Genomic DNA, 19,275 nt, shown 5'->3' with positions numbered 1-19,275 from the left:
GGATGGACCCCGGCTTAAGTCTCTTCCACCACTCTTCGGCGGGACCGCCCAAAGTGATCGAGAAGCAGAGGCACTTGCCGTCGTCACTGACATGGGCCACTGTCATGAGTCAGTTGTACCGGGATAGATGGTCTCTGGGGTCGGTGTTTCCAGTATAGGCAGTGAGGCTTGGCATCTTGAACCCCTTGGGGAGTATGGCGTCCAGGATGTGCCTTGCGCATGGCTCTTTATCCTCTTCGTCGGAATCGGTGTCCGCGCCTTCTTGCTTGTGGACCAGGTGATCCGTGACCTTTTTCAATGTGGCCATCTGCTCCATGAGCTGCCTGGCTGTGCCATCCTCTAGGGGGATCCTCTCGTTCCTCATGTCGTTGATGTTGTTCCTGAGGTCGCCATCTCGGGGGAGGATCTTTTCCTTGCGGGCCCGCTCCTTCCGAGCGTTCAGTCCATCGCTTAAGTCTATCCGGGAAGTGTCGTCCCCTGAGCTAAGGGCATGACGTTCCTCGCAGCGAGGCCGTTCCCGACGGTTCTTGTTAACCGAGGCACTTGGGTGCAAAGATCTTTCCCACCCATCTCGCCCTGGGGCGTGCCGGGGCTGTATGTTTCGCGGCCGCGTCCCCTGCAGATCGATCGGGTGACCTCGTCCTGGGACGGGGCGCACCTCCTCTTTCCTAGGGAGCGGCCGGGAACGGGTCCCAGCTTCTGCGACGGGGGTGGTCTTTTCTCGGGTCTTTCCACCGGCCTTCTTTCTCTCCCTACCCAGGTTTCCTAGAGCTGGCTCAGGAAAAGGCTCCGGGGGAGGGGCCGGGCTGGCTCCTTCGGGGACCCCGGCTCGCTCTTGCGGATCAGGCTGCTGCGCTTCTAGAAGTGGGCCAGTCGCGGGATTGGCTGCCGGACCCTGCGCGGCTATGAGTGCCTGCAGGGCTTGGAGAGACTCTTGCATCCGTCGATGCGCCTCCGCTTGCTCAGCGATCCTGGCCTCCTGATCCAGGACTTGCTGCCTTAGTCTGGTCACCTCCAAGTCTTGCTGGTCGGGCTCTCCTTTGGGATCTGCTGCTTCGTCATGGTACTCCCCCTCATTGTCCTCTTCATAATATTCCTCCTCGTTCTCCTCTTCGTACTCTGTCCCACCCTCGTAGTCCTGTGACTCGCCGTGGTGAGACGTTTGAGGAGGCACGTTCTCGGGTGGATCCTGAGGGATATGCTATGAAGGCAGTGGGTCTCTGTTGCACTACTCTGGATTGCTAGGGTCGAAGGTGGTGTGTCGGGTGTTCACCATTGTAGTAAAGGCCTGACGTTAGCACTAGCTTCCTTCAGCTTTCAATGAAAGCACCAAACTGTTAACTGAGATTTTCGGTAACTATATTAATAAATATTATTTAAGGATATTTGTAATGAAAGCTGAAGATTAACACAGGGTTTTTACGTGGTTGGGGCGTTAACTAGCCTTAGTCCACGAGTCTATAGTATTAGAGCTTGAAAAACCTTTTACAATGGAGTTTCTCTTTGTATTTTGACAGAGTAACTGTATCTTGGCTGAAAGAGAGATCCTTTTTACAGTGTTCTATAGTTTGTATTTATAGGCTTATGGGAACACTGGGTCTGGGCCGGGTACGACCTGGGCCCATCAGAGATACGGTTATTCTTGGCCTTTCCAGTGGAAGCCCAATACAAAAGATACAACATACATGAATTCCAGACCAGCTAAGGCCCAATAAGTTGACTCAAGAGCTACATCTCGCCCGACAAAACGGTGCTTTTGGTCTGGACACTTCGAGTTACGAGGCAGATTCAGGAGACAAGACCAGTCAGAATACTTGACAGCGCAAACCTGAAACAACGGCGTGCAATCCCGAGGTGGCCTTTTCTGCAGGTGAAAAGTGGGGACAACGCCCACGCGGAGTGGGGCGGTTTCAGGGTCCTGGACGCTTGACCCCTCCAACTGGGGGTGAGGTGATCTGGGTCCGTTTACCTTTGTCCCTCTTCATTTACCACAGGCCCGGACCGTATCAGGGTCCGGGACCAGGACGCGTATGTCGGGGATCCGAATGATCTGCACATCACCTGGACGACCGTCCCGGAGGACGGAACCCGGAGGGCCATGCCGGACCCCTCAAATGGGCCCAGACATGCACCCCCGACCCATACCCCTCTCGGACATTCCCGTACCAAGAGGCCTGGGCCCGGGCCCGCATACTTACACAGCCCTTGACAATGGGCCAGGACGAAGACCCCGAGTCCATGCAGGAATTGGGGATAACAATATTAAACAAATAATCATGAAAATAAATCATGTGAGCAAAGTGATTAACCAAGTCAAAAATGATTTCTATTCTTCTATTGATAATAAAATAAGATTACAAAGAAATTGAGTTTTAATTAGGGCATATAACCCCATCATTAATACCATTCAAGTCACTACAACATTCTCTGTTCAGAAAGAGAAGAATTAAAGCATCAAGATAGTCAGAAGCTATGAAGAAAAATTTAGCACCACTTGCCCCTCATTGTTTCTTGCGACCACATCAGTACTGCACATACAATAAGCCACATCAACAACATCATCCATGTTAATAATAATGCAGTTTTCATCATGTGGTTTCCACTTGAGTTACACAGAATTCGTAGAACTCTTTTTGCACGAATTGGCAACTTGAGAGTCTTACAAATAAAAGCTAGATCATTCCAATAAATCAACAACACTAGGAATGACTTTTCAATGAAGAGAATAGTTCCTGCTATACCAAACTTGCTAAGAAACTACCACAAAAAATTCAAAATCTGTAGGTAATCCTCATAACTTAAGTAAAAACGGTTGCACTCTATCTTGAGAAATTTAGTATTTTTCTTTTGGGTTCCTGTTGTATGTTTAACCTATCTATAAATAGGCTTATTTTTTATTTTTTTCGGGGTATCGTATTTTTTACAAAGATTGGGAGAGAGTCATCTGATATTGTAAGAGTGATTTTCTTCTATGGGTTTACTGATTTGTCACGGAGAGGAGGAGCTAGATTGTTTGAGAGAGTGCCTTGTGTGTTAGAGATTCTTATGTGTGTGCATCGTGTAGATGCTTGAAGGAGACGAGTATGAGTTGCAAGCTGGAGTGATCTTGCCATTTTTGTAAAGAGAATTGTTACTGTACATTTATGAGTTTATAATGGAAAGAGCTCAACTGGAAGTAGGTCATTATTATTGAGGTCGAACTAGTATAATCCTTGTGTTAATTTGTGTTCTTTGATTATTTATGTTGATATTATTATTGTGTTGCTCTTGTTCTGGTATTTGGTTTTGTAGGTTGTTAATTTGAGTCTTGATGTTGGGACTAAATCCCAACAAAATCATCTCTCCCCAATTTTTGGAGAAGAATCGATGCAAATGAGATTACATCTTAGTCATCACACTCCTTCATTTTACTAAAGAAGCCACTTCTCTTCCAAATTTGATTTACTGACTTGCATTGTCAAAGAGCATGTTGGAGATCTTCATCTTGATTAATATTATTGAACTTGAAACAAATAGGATCATTAGGATTACCTTTGCAAAATAAAGTACAGTTAGTTAGGAGCCAAAGATGACACACTCTTCACAAAGAGTGTTTAAATTTTAGTGACACTCTCAATTTCCACAAATAGTTCCACCAAGCTTCGATTCTCCTCATATAACTCAATTAACTCTTTTTTTAAAGGCAATTTGGTACCTACCACTTGTGCTATCCTATTTTAGGGTAATGATATGTGTACACAATATATATACTACAACAATATAAGCATGACAAATATTCAACCAATGACATTTATGTAAGATAGTATATATTATTAATAAAAGATAATATCACCCGTGTAATATTTTGAAGTATATTTTATGGCAAATTTATAATCAATTTTGCAATATCTTTAAAGAAAAGACATTTTACTCAGATGGACTTAGCCAGATGAAATAACTTCTCCTGAAAATTAAAAAGGCATGGTTCTCTAATCCCTAACCATTCTATCTAACTATTCAAACAAACAACAAAAAGAGAAGACACTCTCAATAAAACTTTGATTCCATTGCCAAACTTAGGATCATTTTAGCATCATCACGAAGTCTCGTATTAGTCCTAACAAAATATATATATATATATATATATATTTCTAAAGTATATTTGCAAACGGCATGTCGTTTTGGCATACAAACGTAAAATTTGCAAAGCAACAAGCGAGTCCATGATTCAGTGGTGAACTGCACATGCCAATCGACCCTTGGTTTGTTCTTATTTTGGGGGGGAACGCCACGACAAAATCCTCCTCCTTCTTTTGAGAAAATTACTGAAATTCTGCGGTACATTTCAGAGTTTAGATTTCTGTCTTCGTCCCCTATTATTCAAGGATATAATATTTCCTGGAGGGCACTGAACAGAAGTTTTAGGTCTCGCCATGGCTCAAACCAGCAACAATGTAAATTCGTTATCCTCTTCACCTTAATTGCTTGCTTTCTCTACCTCTTCTTTGTGGTTTTGTTTAGTTTTTGCACTATATATAAGGAAAGTATAAATTCTTACTCTTTGTGTTCCTCTCGTTCCTTATTGTAGTTTGATTGAAAGTCTTAAATCATCCAAGAATGTAATCCGGAAAAGAAAAACTATAAGAATCAATTATTTTATTGATTATGTTTTGTTCTTCTTGTTAATGATTTCTTATAGTGTGACGCTGCATTATTTATGTGTAGGGTGCTGGAGGAGTTGATAACACTTTTAGAAGGAAATTTGATCGCGAAGAGTACTTGGAAAGAGCTCGGGAGCGCGAAAAACAGGTTTGGTGCATAAAAATGGATGTTTTTTTATTTATGGGTTTTGCTCTGGATTTGGGTTTCTTTGTTAAATTTTTGATCTGGGTGTTTTGTTTTTTGAAAGGAGGCTGAAGGGAAAACTAAATCCAAATGTAAGTTGATAGACCTTTCATTTTTGCATGGAATTGGAAATATACATATTTATATATGTGTGTATTTATTTGTTTGTGAATTCCAATAGATTGGTGAACTCTTTAAACTGTAGAAACACGAGTATCTAGCACTATTAACATAATTTTATTGCAGCAAAAGGTCCTCCAGTCCAAAGAAAGCCATTGAAGCATAGAGATTATGAAGTAGACCTTGAATCCCGCTTGGGAAAAACTCAAGTAAGTTTCTATGTATATATTATCCCCCATCCAGTGTTTTTTATGCAAAGTTAGAATTACAGCTTGTTAGGTACTTAGCAATTGTGAATGCTGATGTATTAGTTCAAGGAGCAGTGACAGTTTGGTCTTTTGTGGAATTAATTCGAGGCTACATCTGCTTGACATGTGAACAAACCTAAGTATTCTAATAAGAAATATAGATCTTTCCTACTTTCATTTTTGCATATTGTATATGAGATATATGCTGGAATTATTATGAATGATCACGACTGATCAAGAAGTCTCCATGCTTTCCTAATTTCTAGAAACTCCCAATAGTCTCTCATTGAGATAGTGTGCCACTGTACGTTTTCACAATTAAGCTTTTATTTTTCTGAAAGTTCTCTCATCTAGGTGGCTTTGAATGAGTTCGGTGATGACTGTACTGTAGTGATAATCTACTTGGTCCTATTTCCTTATACCTAGATGGACAAACCAAAACACCATTGAGGTTGTCTTGAGGGTTACTATTTGAATTCTTTAAGGTAAAATTTCATGCATTAGATGTGATGCCTTTTAGTGTTAGTACAGTCATCACTGATGTTGTCTCTTGGTGTTTTATCACAGATTATAGCCTGTCCTGTGTTAATAATGAGTTTGTTGCATTCTATAAATTGAAATGTTTGCGTGCATAAAATCGGATGTACTTTTTGTATATGTTCACTTTTGTGTTCGTTATTTAACTGTATTTTGCATTCTTTTTTGGCTAATAATTTTCTATTTGTTACAAAGTTTTTTTAAGGGTTTCATTGTTATGATTATTATTTACCATTTTATGCCTCTTGCAGGTTGTTACTCCTATTGCCCCTCTCAGCCAACAGGTAGATTTTCCATCTAGTTATCATTAAATTCTCATGCTTGAATACTATTCTGTTTAATTGTTCTGTCGGTTTAGTTACTACTTTTTGTAGTTTTTCTTGTGGCTCGCATTTTTCGCATCATAGAAACCCCTGCATATATTAAGTGTTTTAGTCCTCCTTAAATCTTGAGGTAGATATATCTCTCAGATTTGGAAAGAACTTTCATACATCACCGAACCATGTTATCTTAGTTGTACATTGTTATTACTTCTTTTTCACATTGTTTAAATCAACCATTACCATGATTTCCGTGATGGTTTTTAAAGGGGAAAATGAGTAGATATTTCTGTTTATGATGAGTGAAGTAGTTTGATTTCTGATATAATCTAGATTAGCATACATGATGCAATTCTTATGGGAAGGAAAGATCTTTTGATTCACTATAATAACTTTAGCGGGAAGGAACTATGCGTATGGTGCAATTTGGTGAAACTCAGTTACTTTGTTATATGTGCTGTGTTTATTTAGTCTCTTTGATTGTTCAGTGTTTTTGTGCAGGCTGGATATTACTGTTCAGTTTGTGAATGTGTGGTAAAGGATTCTGCAAACTACCTGGATCATATCAATGGAAAGAAACGTATGTGGTCATCCAAGTTTTATTGCCTTTAATTTATTTTATGAAATAGTTTTTTTTTTTGTGTTTCTTGCTTTTCCTAATATTTTATGTTATTATTTTTTAGATCAAAGAGCTTTAGGTATGTCCATGCGGGTAGAACGTGCTTCACTTCAACAGGTATATTAATATGGAGATTCATATATTTTGATCTTTTATGTACATATGCATATGTATAGATGTTCTTGTTATATGCATATATGAGAGAAAGCTTCTATAAATCTGAAATTAGTGTCTATTCATGTGGAATTTTGTGTGTGAAGCTCTGAATTTTGGATACTTTTCAGGTCCAAGAGCGATTTGAAGTCCTGAAGAAGAGGAGAGTCCCTGGGACCTTCTCAGAGCAAGGTGTGACTTTAAAAAAATCCTTTTCATTAGAGATTTACTTCATGTCATTTGACATTAAGGCTTTGGGGAGCAATGGATATTTAATCGTTCTTCTTTCTTAGATCTTGATGAGCGGATTCTAAAGCAGCAGCAGGAAGAGGAGGAGCGGAAGCGCCAACGTAGAGAAAAGAAAAAAGAGAAGAAGGTTAGCATCACTAATTTAGTTGGTGTTGTTAATATAAGAGCATTAGAAGTAATACTCATAAAAGTTAGGGGGTTGAAAATGCATATAATGTTCAATTTATTCACATGTTAGTTACCCGAAGCATGGTCGTAAGCTTTTAAAAGATAGGGTGTCATTCATAGCTTGTTAATGTACAATTTAGTGGCGAGTAGGAGCCAATAGTGCTAAGGATGTGAAATGAAGCAAAAATAGCAACAACCCAGATAATATATCATTGTGATTTTTTATTTGGAAGCCACCAAAATTGACTCTCTTCTTCCCATTGACTTATAAGAAATATACTCTTGCCTTGGTTTCAGAAAGAGAAAGCAGTAGAAGAGGAGCCTGAAAGGGATCCTGATGTTGCAGCTATGATGGGATTTGGGGGTTTTGGTTCATCCAAAAAGTAGTTTATTGGGAGTTGTTGCTAATTCAATCTTCTAGTATTTTTGTATTTTGTTCCTTCCATTTTGATGGACTGAATGTTCTATAGGTTTAAGTCAAATTCTAGGATGAAGATTTGTACAAATATTATATTTTCAAAGGATATTTGCGGCATACAAATACCTTTAGGCTTGAGGTTTGTTAGCAAGTGTTGATTAATGTCAACATATAATTAGTGTAAGTTATAATTTTTTTTAAAAATAATTTAATTTGATATTAAATTAGAAAAATTAGTTAAAAATATATTTAAAATATAAAAATTTAATTAATAAAAAATATTAAAAATTGATGTAAAAAATACAAGAAAATATTTTACTAGAAATCAACTAAATTAAAAAATAAATAAAACCCATATTAGGGGGGAAAAAAGCTCGTGAAAAGCAACTCAATATTGAGATTAAGAGTTGTCATAGGCATAGCATAATAATACTCAAGAGAGTCTAAAATTCGAATTCCCTTCCCCAATGCCAATAATAAAAAAAAACATTGAGATTTAGAAAAAAGAAAAAACTAGATTAAAAAAACTCAAGGACACAGATTTAAGAAAAAATCCAGGTTATAAAAAAATTTAAGAACACAAATCCAAGAAAAACCCATATTAGAAAAAACTCAATAATACCATTGATGAATGTTCATTGTCCCAACTGAGTATGCATATCAATTCACCAAAAAATAAACTTAGGAACAAATGTATTGATACAAGACAAGTTAAGAATAGCTTCAGCTTACTGGTCGGAACACATAATTTCAACATCCTGATGCATCTCTCAATTGATTCACTATAGCAAAATTCCAACATAAGGGGGAACAACTTTGGGATAGGAAGCCATTTGTCAAAATAAATGAGTGTAGAAGTTAAAAGAAAGGGAATAAATAATAGTAATAATAATAATAATAAAAAGTGGAATCAACATTTCTGTTTCTCAAAAAAAAAAATCACTATCACCTATTTTGAGATATTGAGCACTATGTAAGCCATATACAACTTGAGTAGCCAAAGAACAATATCCATATAGTAATATGTTTCTAGGTATATTTTTTCAATTATGGTGTTTTTGATCTTTGATGATGTGGGTATCCAGATAATATTAACTATTCAAAATCGAAAACCATGAACTCTAATTAAATGAACTTTTTGGTGTTGTTTTTTTTAATAGTATTAATAATTATTGTCATAAACTTATGTGCTTGATGTGTACTTTGTGTGATTGTGGTTTTGTACTTTTTTTTCTCGATAAAAATGATTTTAATAGAAGTTATTTTCCCTTAAAAAATAACAATAATAGCAGTTGAGAATATATCTGAGAGAGAGAATGCCGTGGCAAAGTCTTCTTGTAATGTTTGCATATTTTAGTTCACTTGGATTTGGATACATACATATAGACAAAAGCAAAAAGTTTAGGGTGGTGGATGGATCATCGAGTTTGGAACAAGAGCGGTAAGTAAAGCTAGTTGTTTCATGTTTTGAATTAATATTAATATATATAAATATCTTAATTTAAATATGATTCTGTGGATGGTCTCCATGTGCTTATATAATTATAATTATATATATTTTATATAATACTCAAAAATAAAAATAAAAAACACACAATAGGGGTAAACTGTCAATTGTCATGTAATGGCGGGGCATGTACGCTCTAAAGTATGTGGCTATACAATATCATTGGTGATCTAACCAAGTAACATTCTATTCCAAGGTCAAATTTATAGTTTCCAAAATAACTAATTAATTGACTTTATATTATGTTATTTGTTGGTTGTTGTTGCATTCAATTATTAATTGATATTAAAGCTACTAAATCAAGTTAAATTTATTAGAAAATTTGTCATTCATTTAGCATTTTCTAAAAAAAAGGTAGTTACTAAAATTGGCGAAATCATACTAAACTTTGTGCTTTAATCAATTTTGATGGAAAATTCGAAATATCAGAAGAATTTAATCTTTGGATAAAAAATTTATTCATCAAATTAGCTCTTTATATCTTTTAATTTAATAAACAATTAAACTTACATACATATATATATATATATATATATATAAGAAAAACTTTACTTAATAGTATTCAATTCTCTTAAGACCAGAATATTTTTAATGAAAAATTTCCATATACATATTTGAATCAATCTTATGATAAGAATTAGAGTTTAATGGACCTAAGAAACTCTTCATTTAAAAAGTGATTTTTTTACTTTTCTAAGGATTGAATTTGAAGCTGACTAGATAACATGCAAGCAAGCTGTTTTAACTTAGGAACTACGAAAAGATAAGAGAGCCCTGCATTGCATGCATAACAATTAACGAAATAAAATAATGTTGAATCTCTCTCCTTCTCCCTAGATCTACCCTATGTTTACTTTTTCATCAACAAATATTTATTCTTTATTCTTTTTTGTGTTTTATATGAATTAATAATTCAAGATCATATTTTGATTTGTCACAATGTTAAACTTTTAAAAAGAAATTTGGTAGCGTACTCTTGGTTTTGCCTTTACTAAAAGCCTCGTGAAGAAATATCGTCACACAACCATTTCCATTGAACTTTTTTTTTTTGTGTGTGATTTTTTTGTTTTTGTATATTTCCTAATACTTATTTTGTGTAATGGAATGTAAAAATGTTGGGGGCTCAATTCTTTACTTTTTATTTATTTATTTAAAAATAAAAAACTTTGGAATTGGTCTATTGGGTTCACAAAACCAGTTCTATTGAACTTTGTTTTTAGTAATTTTGTTTCTTGTTTACAAATGCTTGGTGCTCAATTCTTTCTTTTATTTATTTAAAAATAATAAGAAATCACACGTAGTCTATGTTAAAAAAGGCTTGGATTATATTATAATCAAAAGTCCACTATTTTGAACATGTTGGGATTTGTTTAACCATCTTATTATTATTATTTCATCATGACTCAAGCTAATGACCCTTTCCCTATCAAAGAAATAGGGTCTAGTTTAAGAAAGCTATGCATCTAATAGGTAAATCTATTTCCATTCAATTTATCTTTTTTTTTTTTTAAAAAAAAGAAAAAAGTAATTTTTTTTTTCTTTCCCACGACCCCAAAGCAGATGGTCAATACTGAAAATGGTAAAACAAATATGATTTTTTGTGTTTAAAAATTGGTAAGAAAAACTTGTTTGCCACACTAGTAATCCAATTTTGATTCTTTTTTTCCCCCATGTAAGACAATGTCAGTTCCTTAGCCCATTTGAAGTTTGAAGACACGTATGTGAGTTTATGTCATGATTAACCACTATGAAAATTGAAATGTATAACCAACTAACGTTTGACTTCATGTGTTATTATTACTATAATGTTAAACCAAAAAGTAGTAGTAAAAATTGGAATGGTCTAAGTATGATTTGTTCAGTTGGTCCATGTATTTAACCCTTTTTTACCCTGGATAATTATAGAACCGATTCTAGAACTCAACATTTTTGTCTTCTTTATCATTATTTTTAAAATTTAGCTTATTGGTTAAATATACAAAAGTAAGTCACTAGATTTTTCTTTATCCACTTGCCTTAGTTTTTAGATAAACTTCTCATATCCATTAATGAAGTAAAAATATGTTACAGCCCAATGGGATCAAGATAAAGACCCCCTGAAATATACAAATACCAGCTAATCAAAACAACCAGTTTAATGAAATCCAATGTTGTCTATAATAGAAGAATCTTCCCCAAGTCCAACCTGACTTTCAAACCTACTAGTTTCATATTAATTCCAAATGGCCATGCAAAAGAAAACAATCCAAGCCCACTAACTTATTTTAAACACTAAAGAATTCACAATTGATTTCCTCTTATTGAGCACAAAACAAAACATATTCATAAATAAAAAGATAAAAAGAATTATTTTTTTTAAGCAAGTCAATTGTAAAACACAAAAAATCAAGACTTAGTGTCTAATTAAAATGTGAACAGTTATTAGTTATAAATAGTAATTAGCCTTCATCTTTTTAAAGCAAAGTCTTTGACACTAACGTGTTAAAGTATATCTTTCTTGGGTATATAATAATTCCCCGCCTTCTCTGTCTCTGCACATACTCTGTTCTTGGCCATCTGGAAGGGAAAATCTTGTTTGGGAAAATGGGTTTGCTTAGTGAGGGCCTCACACAGGTTGTGATTCCTGTATCTGCCTTAGTTGGAATTGGGTTTGCTCTGCTTCAGTGGTTTTTGGTCTCCAAGGTTAAAGTCTCTCCTGCCTATGGTGGTGAACACAATGGCTATAAAGATAGGCTTATTGAAGAAGATCAAGAAGAGGGTATTGATAATCATGAGGTTTCCATTAAGTGTGCTGAAATTCAGAATGCTATCTCTGTTGGTATGCTCTCTTTCTCTCTTCTTGTTTGCTTTGATGTTTTTTGGCTTCATATTTTGCTTATATACCTTTTGTTCAGTAAGTGTCTGTGTGTATGTATTTGAATGTGTGGACTGGTGAGTTTATATTGTGCAAACTAAAATATAATATGATTAGTTATTTCTTTTCAAAATTAATATTTGGTTTATGTTAATTTTGCTCTCTCTTTTGGGTTTGCTTTTTCAATGATGAAGAAATTGCTTTATTTTGTGTGTGTTGTTTCCTTTGCAATGAACATATATAGATTTTATATTATTCTATTAGCTGTTTTGTTTATGCTCTCATCTGGTCCTATTTGTATTAATATAATAAAATATTATATACAATATCCGAACTAATTGAAATATGTAAAAACATTTAACCAGTGCTTTATGAGCTCTTTTTCCGGGTAAATTTTGAGTACAACTAGGTGATCATAATGGTATTACTTTTCAGTAAAAGCCCTTTTAATCATCTTCCCTGTGTGAGTTTAAGGGCTTCAGATTCCATTTGGTTCCTGATAGTTAATACTAAATCCAAGATTTAAAAGGTACTCATTAATATTGCTTAAGTAGACTGATTACATATCTATAGCTCAATGGTATATTGTAACTCTGTGACCCCTCCATTTTGAAGTATCAATAAATGGATACACAGAATTATGATAACTGAGTTACCCCATTCACTTTTGAAAATGTAGAGTTCACATTCTATTTTAAAGAGAAAACGCTTCTCTATTTTGGTTTCTGGTCTGATATTAATGATTCCAAAAAGTAATACCAGTACAACCTTGTTATTTCATTCCGAATCACAGATGACAGTAGTTCCAAAAAGCAATTACCAGTATCTGATTTAGTATCTAATTGCATTAGAGCCATGCGGAGAAACAAAGTTTGTTTGATTCTATACAAGATGTTAATGAACAAGAATCGAAATGAACATTTACACATTGATGCATCTTCACAACTGCAGTGCTTAAACTGGGATTCCAAACTCATTGTAATTTCTTTGATCATGTTAATACTTCTTGATAACTTGTTGAGAATTTTCCAAGTAATCTTACTTCAATATAATGATATTTTCAGGTGCTACTTCTTTCCTTTTCACCCAGTATAAATATCTTGGTGTTTTCATGGGAGTCTTTGGTGTTATTATCTTCCTCTTCCTTGGTTCTGTAAAGGGATTCAGCACCAAAAACGAACCTTGCACCTACAACACAGGAAGCACATGTAAACCAGCCTTAGCCAATGCCTTCTTTACCACAGTTGCCTTTTTACTTGGCGCGCTTACATCAGTCCTTTCGGGTTTCCTTGGCATGAAAATTGCAACTTATGCAAATGCTAGAACCACTCTTGAAGCCAGGAAAGGTGTTGGGAAGGCTTTCACAACAGCTTTCCGGTCTGGTGCTGTGATGGGTTTCCTTCTTGCTGCAAATGGGCTTTTGGTGCTTTTTGTCTCGATCCATTTGTTTAAGTTGTATTATGGAGATGACTGGGAGGGACTATATGAGTCCATTACCGGTTATGGACTTGGAGGCTCTTCAATGGCACTCTTTGGAAGAGTTGGTGGTGGCATATACACAAAAGCAGCTGATGTTGGAGCTGATCTTGTTGGAAAGGTTGAAAGAAACATCCCTGAAGATGATCCACGGAACCCGGCTGTAATTTTTCTTCACTTTTATCTATTGTTGACTTTTTTTTATAGCACTTTGAGGCTCTTTAATGACACTTTATTGTTCATGATCTCTTATTTCAGGTTATTGCAGACAATGTGGGTGACAATGTAGGAGACATAGCAGGAATGGGATCTGATCTGTTTGGATCATATGCCGAGTCATCTTGTGCTGCACTCTTTGTTGCATCAATATCTTCCTTTGGCATCAGCCATGACTATGTAGCCATGTCTTACCCTCTGATCATAAGCTCAATGGGGATTGTCGTTTGCTTGATAACAACACTTTTTGCAACTGATCTGCTTGAAATAAAGAACGTGAGCGAGATTGAACCGTCCTTGAAACGACAACTTCTTATCTCAACTGTACTGATGACTGCTGGGATTGCAGCTGTTACCTTTGTTGCCTTGCCATCGGAATTCACTCTCTTTAACTTCGGAGCCACTAAAACGGTCAAGAACTGGTAAGCAAATTCCCCTGCTCCTATCACCGAAGTTACTATGACTCATTTATTTTTCCACAACCATCTGATCTTGTTATTTGAATCACATGGGAATGAAGGCATCTTTTCTCCTGCGTTTCAATTGGCTTGTGGGCTGGCCTTGTTATTGGATATATTACAGAGTACTATACCAGCAATGCATACAGGTTCATCATCTTCTTCGTGGTCTTTTAACATGTTCATTTGTTGTTTCCCTCACTTACAATAATAACAATGCAAATTTCCATGTTGATCTTGCAGTCCAGTGCAAGACGTGGCAGACTCATGCAGGACTGGTGCCGCGACAAATGTGATCTTCGGCTTGGCACTTGGATACAAATCTGTGATAATCCCCATATTTGCAATTGCAATTGCCATTTATGTGAGCTTTAGCTTGGCTGCCATGTATGGAATTGCTGTGGCTGCACTGGGAATGCTCAGCACCATTGCCACTGGTCTTGCAATAGATGCTTATGGCCCCATAAGTGACAATGCTGGAGGAATTGCCGAAATGGCTGGAATGAGCCATGAGATACGTGAAAGAACGGATGCTCTTGATGCTGCTGGCAACACTACTGCTGCTATTGGCAAGGTGACTAATGAAGACTTCTTCTCCTTCTTAGGACAAGGGCATTAAAGCTTCTTGTACTGTTAATAGTAACTGCAACAAAAACTCAATCATACATAACCAAGAAGTATATTATAATCATGTTGTTTTCCTTTTCAGGGATTTGCTATTGGATCGGCTGCTCTTGTTTCACTTGCCTTGTTCGGAGCCTATGTGAGCAGAGCAGGCATAAAGTCTGTTGATGTCTTGACCCCAAAAGTTTTTATAGGACTGATTGTTGGGGCCATGCTTCCATATTGGTTCTCAGCCATGACAATGAAGAGTGTAGGGAGCGCAGCACTCAAGATGGTCGAAGAAGTTCGTCGACAATTCAATACAATTCCAGGGCTCATGGAAGGCACAGCAAAACCAGACTACGCCACATGTGTAAAGATTTCCACTGATGCCTCACTCAGGGAGATGATACCACCTGGCGCCTTGGTTATGCTCACACCTCTCATTGCTGGTACCTTCTTTGGAGTTGAAACTTTGGCTGGAATTCTTGCTGGTTCACTCGTTTCTGGTGTCCAGGTACTCCTGACATAAGCAGCATTACATTACCAAAACTCAAATATCTTAAAAGTTTCTCTTATTCCCAGTTAATATTTGGTTTTGTATAATATGATTTTCCTCTCAGGTTGCTATCTCAGCTTCAAACACAGGTGGGGCTTGGGATAATGCAAAGAAATACATAGAGGTAAAGTTTTTGGTTCTTGTAACATAGTTTTTTTCTTACCATGATTTTAGTTGTGCATGTGATTAAGTGTGAAGATTTTTATGTAACTTTTCAGGCAGGAGTTTCTGAGCATGCAAAAGCATTAGGGCCCAAGGGGTCAGATCCCCACAAGGCAGCTGTAATAGGGGACACAATTGGGGATCCCCTTAAGGACACTTCTGGTCCTTCACTCAATATTCTCATCAAACTTATGGCAGTAGAGTCATTGGTGTTTGCTCCATTCTTTGCTGCTCATGGGGGCTTAATCTTCAAATGGCTTTGAGTAGAAGCAATAGCATAATAATTTGTTTTAACTTAGTGTACATTATTGTTCACTAGTAATCAAGTTAAATCTCAAATGGAGTTCTTTTTTCCACTGTACTAGTAATTAATTTAAGATGTAAAAAGTTAAACCCTTGTGGATTTTTTTATTTGCAAATTTTATTATGATGGTAAAATTATATATATATATATGTTGTCTTGTACTGAATTCTTTTACTTATATTACACTACTTATTATGCCTTTGTATGTGTCGATATAATGAGTCTACAGCTTCATATTTGTTAATTATTATATCCTATATGAATGTGAGAAGAAGATCATCATATGGGATACAGCTTACAGGTGTATAATTATATTTCAAGTCTTTTATCTGATTAGTCACTCTCAAAAGGGTCAATTATATCTTTAAGTCTAGCTTAGTCTAATATATATGACATTTATTGTTTTAATGAAGATAAGACTTTGGATAGTGAATCACACACACACCCCTAATTATTTGATAAAGAAACCTTTGTAAATACACTTCATTTTTCCAAAGGCTGTTATAGTAATGGGTTTTAGTTTTGTTATAATTTAAACAATTAATATATTCTTAGATACCTTTGTTGATCTTTCATGGCCAAGTTTGGATCCACAAAAGACGTAGAAGTAATATTTCTAGCTATGGCCAGTGGCCAGTGGCCACTTGCCACCACCTACAATACTTTAGAAGACGATGGTCCATACACTTTTTTTTAGGGTAATGGTCCACACACTCAAGTACTCAACTTTCATTTAAAGTAACATTTCATTTTTAAAAGAGAAAATGCTTTTATTAGCCTACATTTTCTTTTCTTTTCTTTTTTCTCTCTCTCCTCTTGCACCTTAAAATTTTATAAATATACTTCATTTTCAAATTAATTTTTTATTAAAATATGAGATGATATTAAACATTTATGTTTTTGTTTAATTATTTATTAAGAAAATTCAAATTTATCATTTAAAAACTTTAATTCCACAATCTTAATATATGAGATACACAATTTTATTTATTTTTTATAAAATGGTGTACAAATCATGACCTAATATGAAAAATATAGGGAATATAATTATTAGGCAGTGCACAGTCAAGCACACCCTTAGTAATATAACTTTATGTAAATTGACACAATATCATTATATAATTTTAAACCATAAACTGTATTTTTTAACACATCCCCACTCAACACATTTACATATAAATATTCAATAAAATTAGTTTATCAATTTTTAAAAAAATATTAAAATTATTATTACATATAAATATGAATAAATAAAATATGGATATAGAAGATTATTAAACAAATTAGAATGAACATAAATAATAATATAGAAAGGTGAGAAAGTAAGTTCTTTGAATATTTTTTTTTTGGGGAAATTCATCGTTAAAATACTTAAATTTTGTGTTTACTTACATCTAAATACTACATTTTTTTGGTAGTAAAAGTGCCAAAACATTTTTTTTTTCTTGCATACGTAGGTATCAATAGTTAAGTCTAACTTTTGACCAGGATATTTACGATCAAAATACCAAAATTTTGTGTTTACTTACGAATAAATACCAAAATAATTATTTGTGGTGATAAGTACAAAAACATTAAAATTGTTAAAAAATAAATCATTTTCGCCATTTTTTAAATCTAATAATAATTTTAAAATTACAAATAATTAACATATATGCTATGCACACTATGATATTCCCCTTTGCCTAATTTCTTCTTGAAAGAATACAAGGCCTCCCCTCCTGTGCTACACTGTGGTATTCCCCAAATCTATCTCCCATAAGATTGATGCTAAAATCATATCATTTTGGTGGGCACAAAGAGTCAAGTGAGGGTTTTAATCTTATAGCTTGGGCTTCCATCTTACTACTGATATGAACTCAACATTGATCGCCAAATGGGGTTGGCAACTTATAACTGATCTTTCTTCTTTATACTGTAATATTCTAAGGGTGAGTCCTGCAAGAGGAGTTTTCTATGTGGCAGAATTTCTTCTCCCCAATTGGCAATGGAACATTCCCAAGCTAAACTTAGCCTTCCAGTGCGACGTGGTAGAAATCTGTAAAATGGTGAGAATCAATATGCTAAATGAAGACAAATGGCGCTAGATCCTGAATAGCAATGGGAACTTCTAAAAAAAATCAGCTTATTTGTTTCTAAGTGATTGAAGGGGCATAAACAACCATGACATGTCAGGGAAAATTATGGACAGCCAAGATCCATGAGCAGCATAAGTGTCTCTGGTGGGGTGGCGGTCTCTAATGCCATCCCAACAGCCAAAAACAGCAGATCATTTATTCCTTTTCTGCAAGGTAGCTCATCACATCTGGTTTACCTCCTCGTGGATCCAAGTGCCAAATCAATTGTCCACGCTAGCATGTAAAGACATTCACATGCCTCTAAACCATCAATCTCAATCATGTATTGTCGAAGCACAACAAGCTCTTCAAACTCACAAGTATACCAATTTTTACAATAAATCAAAGCCTCCACCATCCTTAGGGATAAGGAACTCCTAAATGAATCTAGGATTCTTCCCCAGTAGAAAAAGCTAATCCAGATGCTACTGTAGACATCTGGACAACCAATACATCTTTTGCCATACGCACAACTATTGGATACTTGAATCCATTCTGCTTCAACCATTGTAGAATATCAAAGGCATGATCAAGCTTCTCACGATGATCACTCAAGTAGTATTCAAGAACATCTTCTTCAATTTCATCACTAAGTTGTAGTTGCCCTTAAAAAAATGATTCTTGTAACGACCCGAATTTGCTAATCAGGCTTAGGGGCCTTGATTAGTGTACTTGGAGGGCAATAAGTGGGTTAATGTGCTTATATGTGAATTTATGTGTATATATGATTATGATGCATGTTTAATTGAGTTAAATGTGCATGTGGGCCCCGTCTGGATATTAGGGGCATAAGTGTGATAAATGTTGTATATATATGTGATATGCATGTACAGCATGATCCGAGACAGTCCTGGGGAGCGGTTAGCCGGAGTGTCACAACGGGGTTGAGATTCAGACTCGGGGTGAGTCGAGGGGTAACTTGGGTATCAGATGAGTTATGGGGTTATCGGGACATGAAAATAAATATTTGGAGATATATTTGAGGATAGAATGTCTAGGCGGGAATATTAGAGAAATTTACCATTTTGCCCTCGGGGACGTTTTGGTACCCCGAGCCTTGAGGTAACCCTTTAGACTTAAGTCAAATAAAACAAAAAAAGAGAAGTGTTTAGAAACTTGAGAAACCGACCCATATCTCCTTCTTACTGAAGATAGCTCTTGTTTTTCCCTCTCCCTCACCCTCTAAGACAAAACTCAAGAAGAAACTCAAAGGAATTGCCTAGGAATTAAAGGGATTTCAGCTGGGATACTCTAGGAACTTGAAACTTGGGGATTAAGGATCAAATTCAGGGACAAAGCTCTGTAAGGTAAGCTCTAATTACTAAGGTTTAGTCTTAAATTTCTGTTGGTTTTAGGGGATTGC

At 35.7% G+C, this 19,275-nt stretch overlaps 2 protein-coding genes across 2 annotated transcripts; both read left to right on the top strand.

The window, feature by feature from the left end:
* The first annotated feature begins 4,203 nt into the window (after nucleotides 1-4,203).
* On the top strand, nucleotides 4,204-7,794 carry LOC133788407 (uncharacterized). Its single transcript, XM_062225878.1, has 10 exons — nucleotides 4,204-4,433; nucleotides 4,705-4,788; nucleotides 4,889-4,916; nucleotides 5,071-5,153; nucleotides 5,981-6,013; nucleotides 6,551-6,629; nucleotides 6,733-6,785; nucleotides 6,953-7,013; nucleotides 7,115-7,197; nucleotides 7,536-7,794. Exons 1-10 carry the CDS (start codon nucleotides 4,413-4,415, stop codon nucleotides 7,623-7,625), a joined length of 615 nt encoding a protein of 204 aa, XP_062081862.1. The 5' UTR covers nucleotides 4,204-4,412; the 3' UTR covers nucleotides 7,626-7,794.
* Nucleotides 7,795-11,658: 3,864 nt separating this feature from the next.
* LOC133788406 (pyrophosphate-energized vacuolar membrane proton pump-like) lies at nucleotides 11,659-15,956 on the top strand. Its single transcript, XM_062225877.1, has 8 exons — nucleotides 11,659-11,981; nucleotides 13,082-13,656; nucleotides 13,752-14,131; nucleotides 14,230-14,316; nucleotides 14,411-14,741; nucleotides 14,877-15,287; nucleotides 15,394-15,453; nucleotides 15,548-15,956. Exons 1-8 carry the CDS (start codon nucleotides 11,747-11,749, stop codon nucleotides 15,752-15,754), a joined length of 2,286 nt encoding a protein of 761 aa, XP_062081861.1. The 5' UTR covers nucleotides 11,659-11,746; the 3' UTR covers nucleotides 15,755-15,956.
* Nucleotides 15,957-19,275: the final 3,319 nt, after the last annotated feature.

The sequence above is a fragment of the Humulus lupulus genome, chromosome 7 (genome assembly GCF_963169125.1).
Source record: "Humulus lupulus chromosome 7, drHumLupu1.1, whole genome shotgun sequence".
In the NCBI taxonomy this organism is placed as follows: Eukaryota; Viridiplantae; Streptophyta; class Magnoliopsida; order Rosales; family Cannabaceae; genus Humulus; species Humulus lupulus.
This window is presented reverse-complemented; position numbering and strand designations above follow the sequence as displayed.

What these genes read in the sequence shown, in the direction of transcription:
- LOC133788406 (XM_062225877.1), top strand. Translation starts at nt 11,747, where the DNA reads ATGGGTTTGCTTAGTGAGGGCCTCACACAGGTTGTGATTCCTGTATCT. An exon ending in ACTAAAACGGTCAAGAACTG is followed by an intron (nt 14,132 to 14,229) that starts GTAAGCAAATTC and finishes ATGGGAATGAAG; the next exon opens with GCATCTTTTCTCCTGCGTTT. An exon ending in ATGCAAAGAAATACATAGAG is followed by an intron (nt 15,454 to 15,547) that starts GTAAAGTTTTTG and finishes GTAACTTTTCAG; the next exon opens with GCAGGAGTTTCTGAGCATGC.
- LOC133788407 (XM_062225878.1), top strand. Translation starts at nt 4,413, where the DNA reads ATGGCTCAAACCAGCAACAAT. An exon ending in TGGCTCAAACCAGCAACAAT is followed by an intron (nt 4,434 to 4,704) that starts GTAAATTCGTTA and finishes ATTTATGTGTAG; the next exon opens with GGTGCTGGAGGAGTTGATAA. An exon ending in CTCGGGAGCGCGAAAAACAG is followed by an intron (nt 4,789 to 4,888) that starts GTTTGGTGCATA and finishes GTTTTTTGAAAG; the next exon opens with GAGGCTGAAGGGAAAACTAA.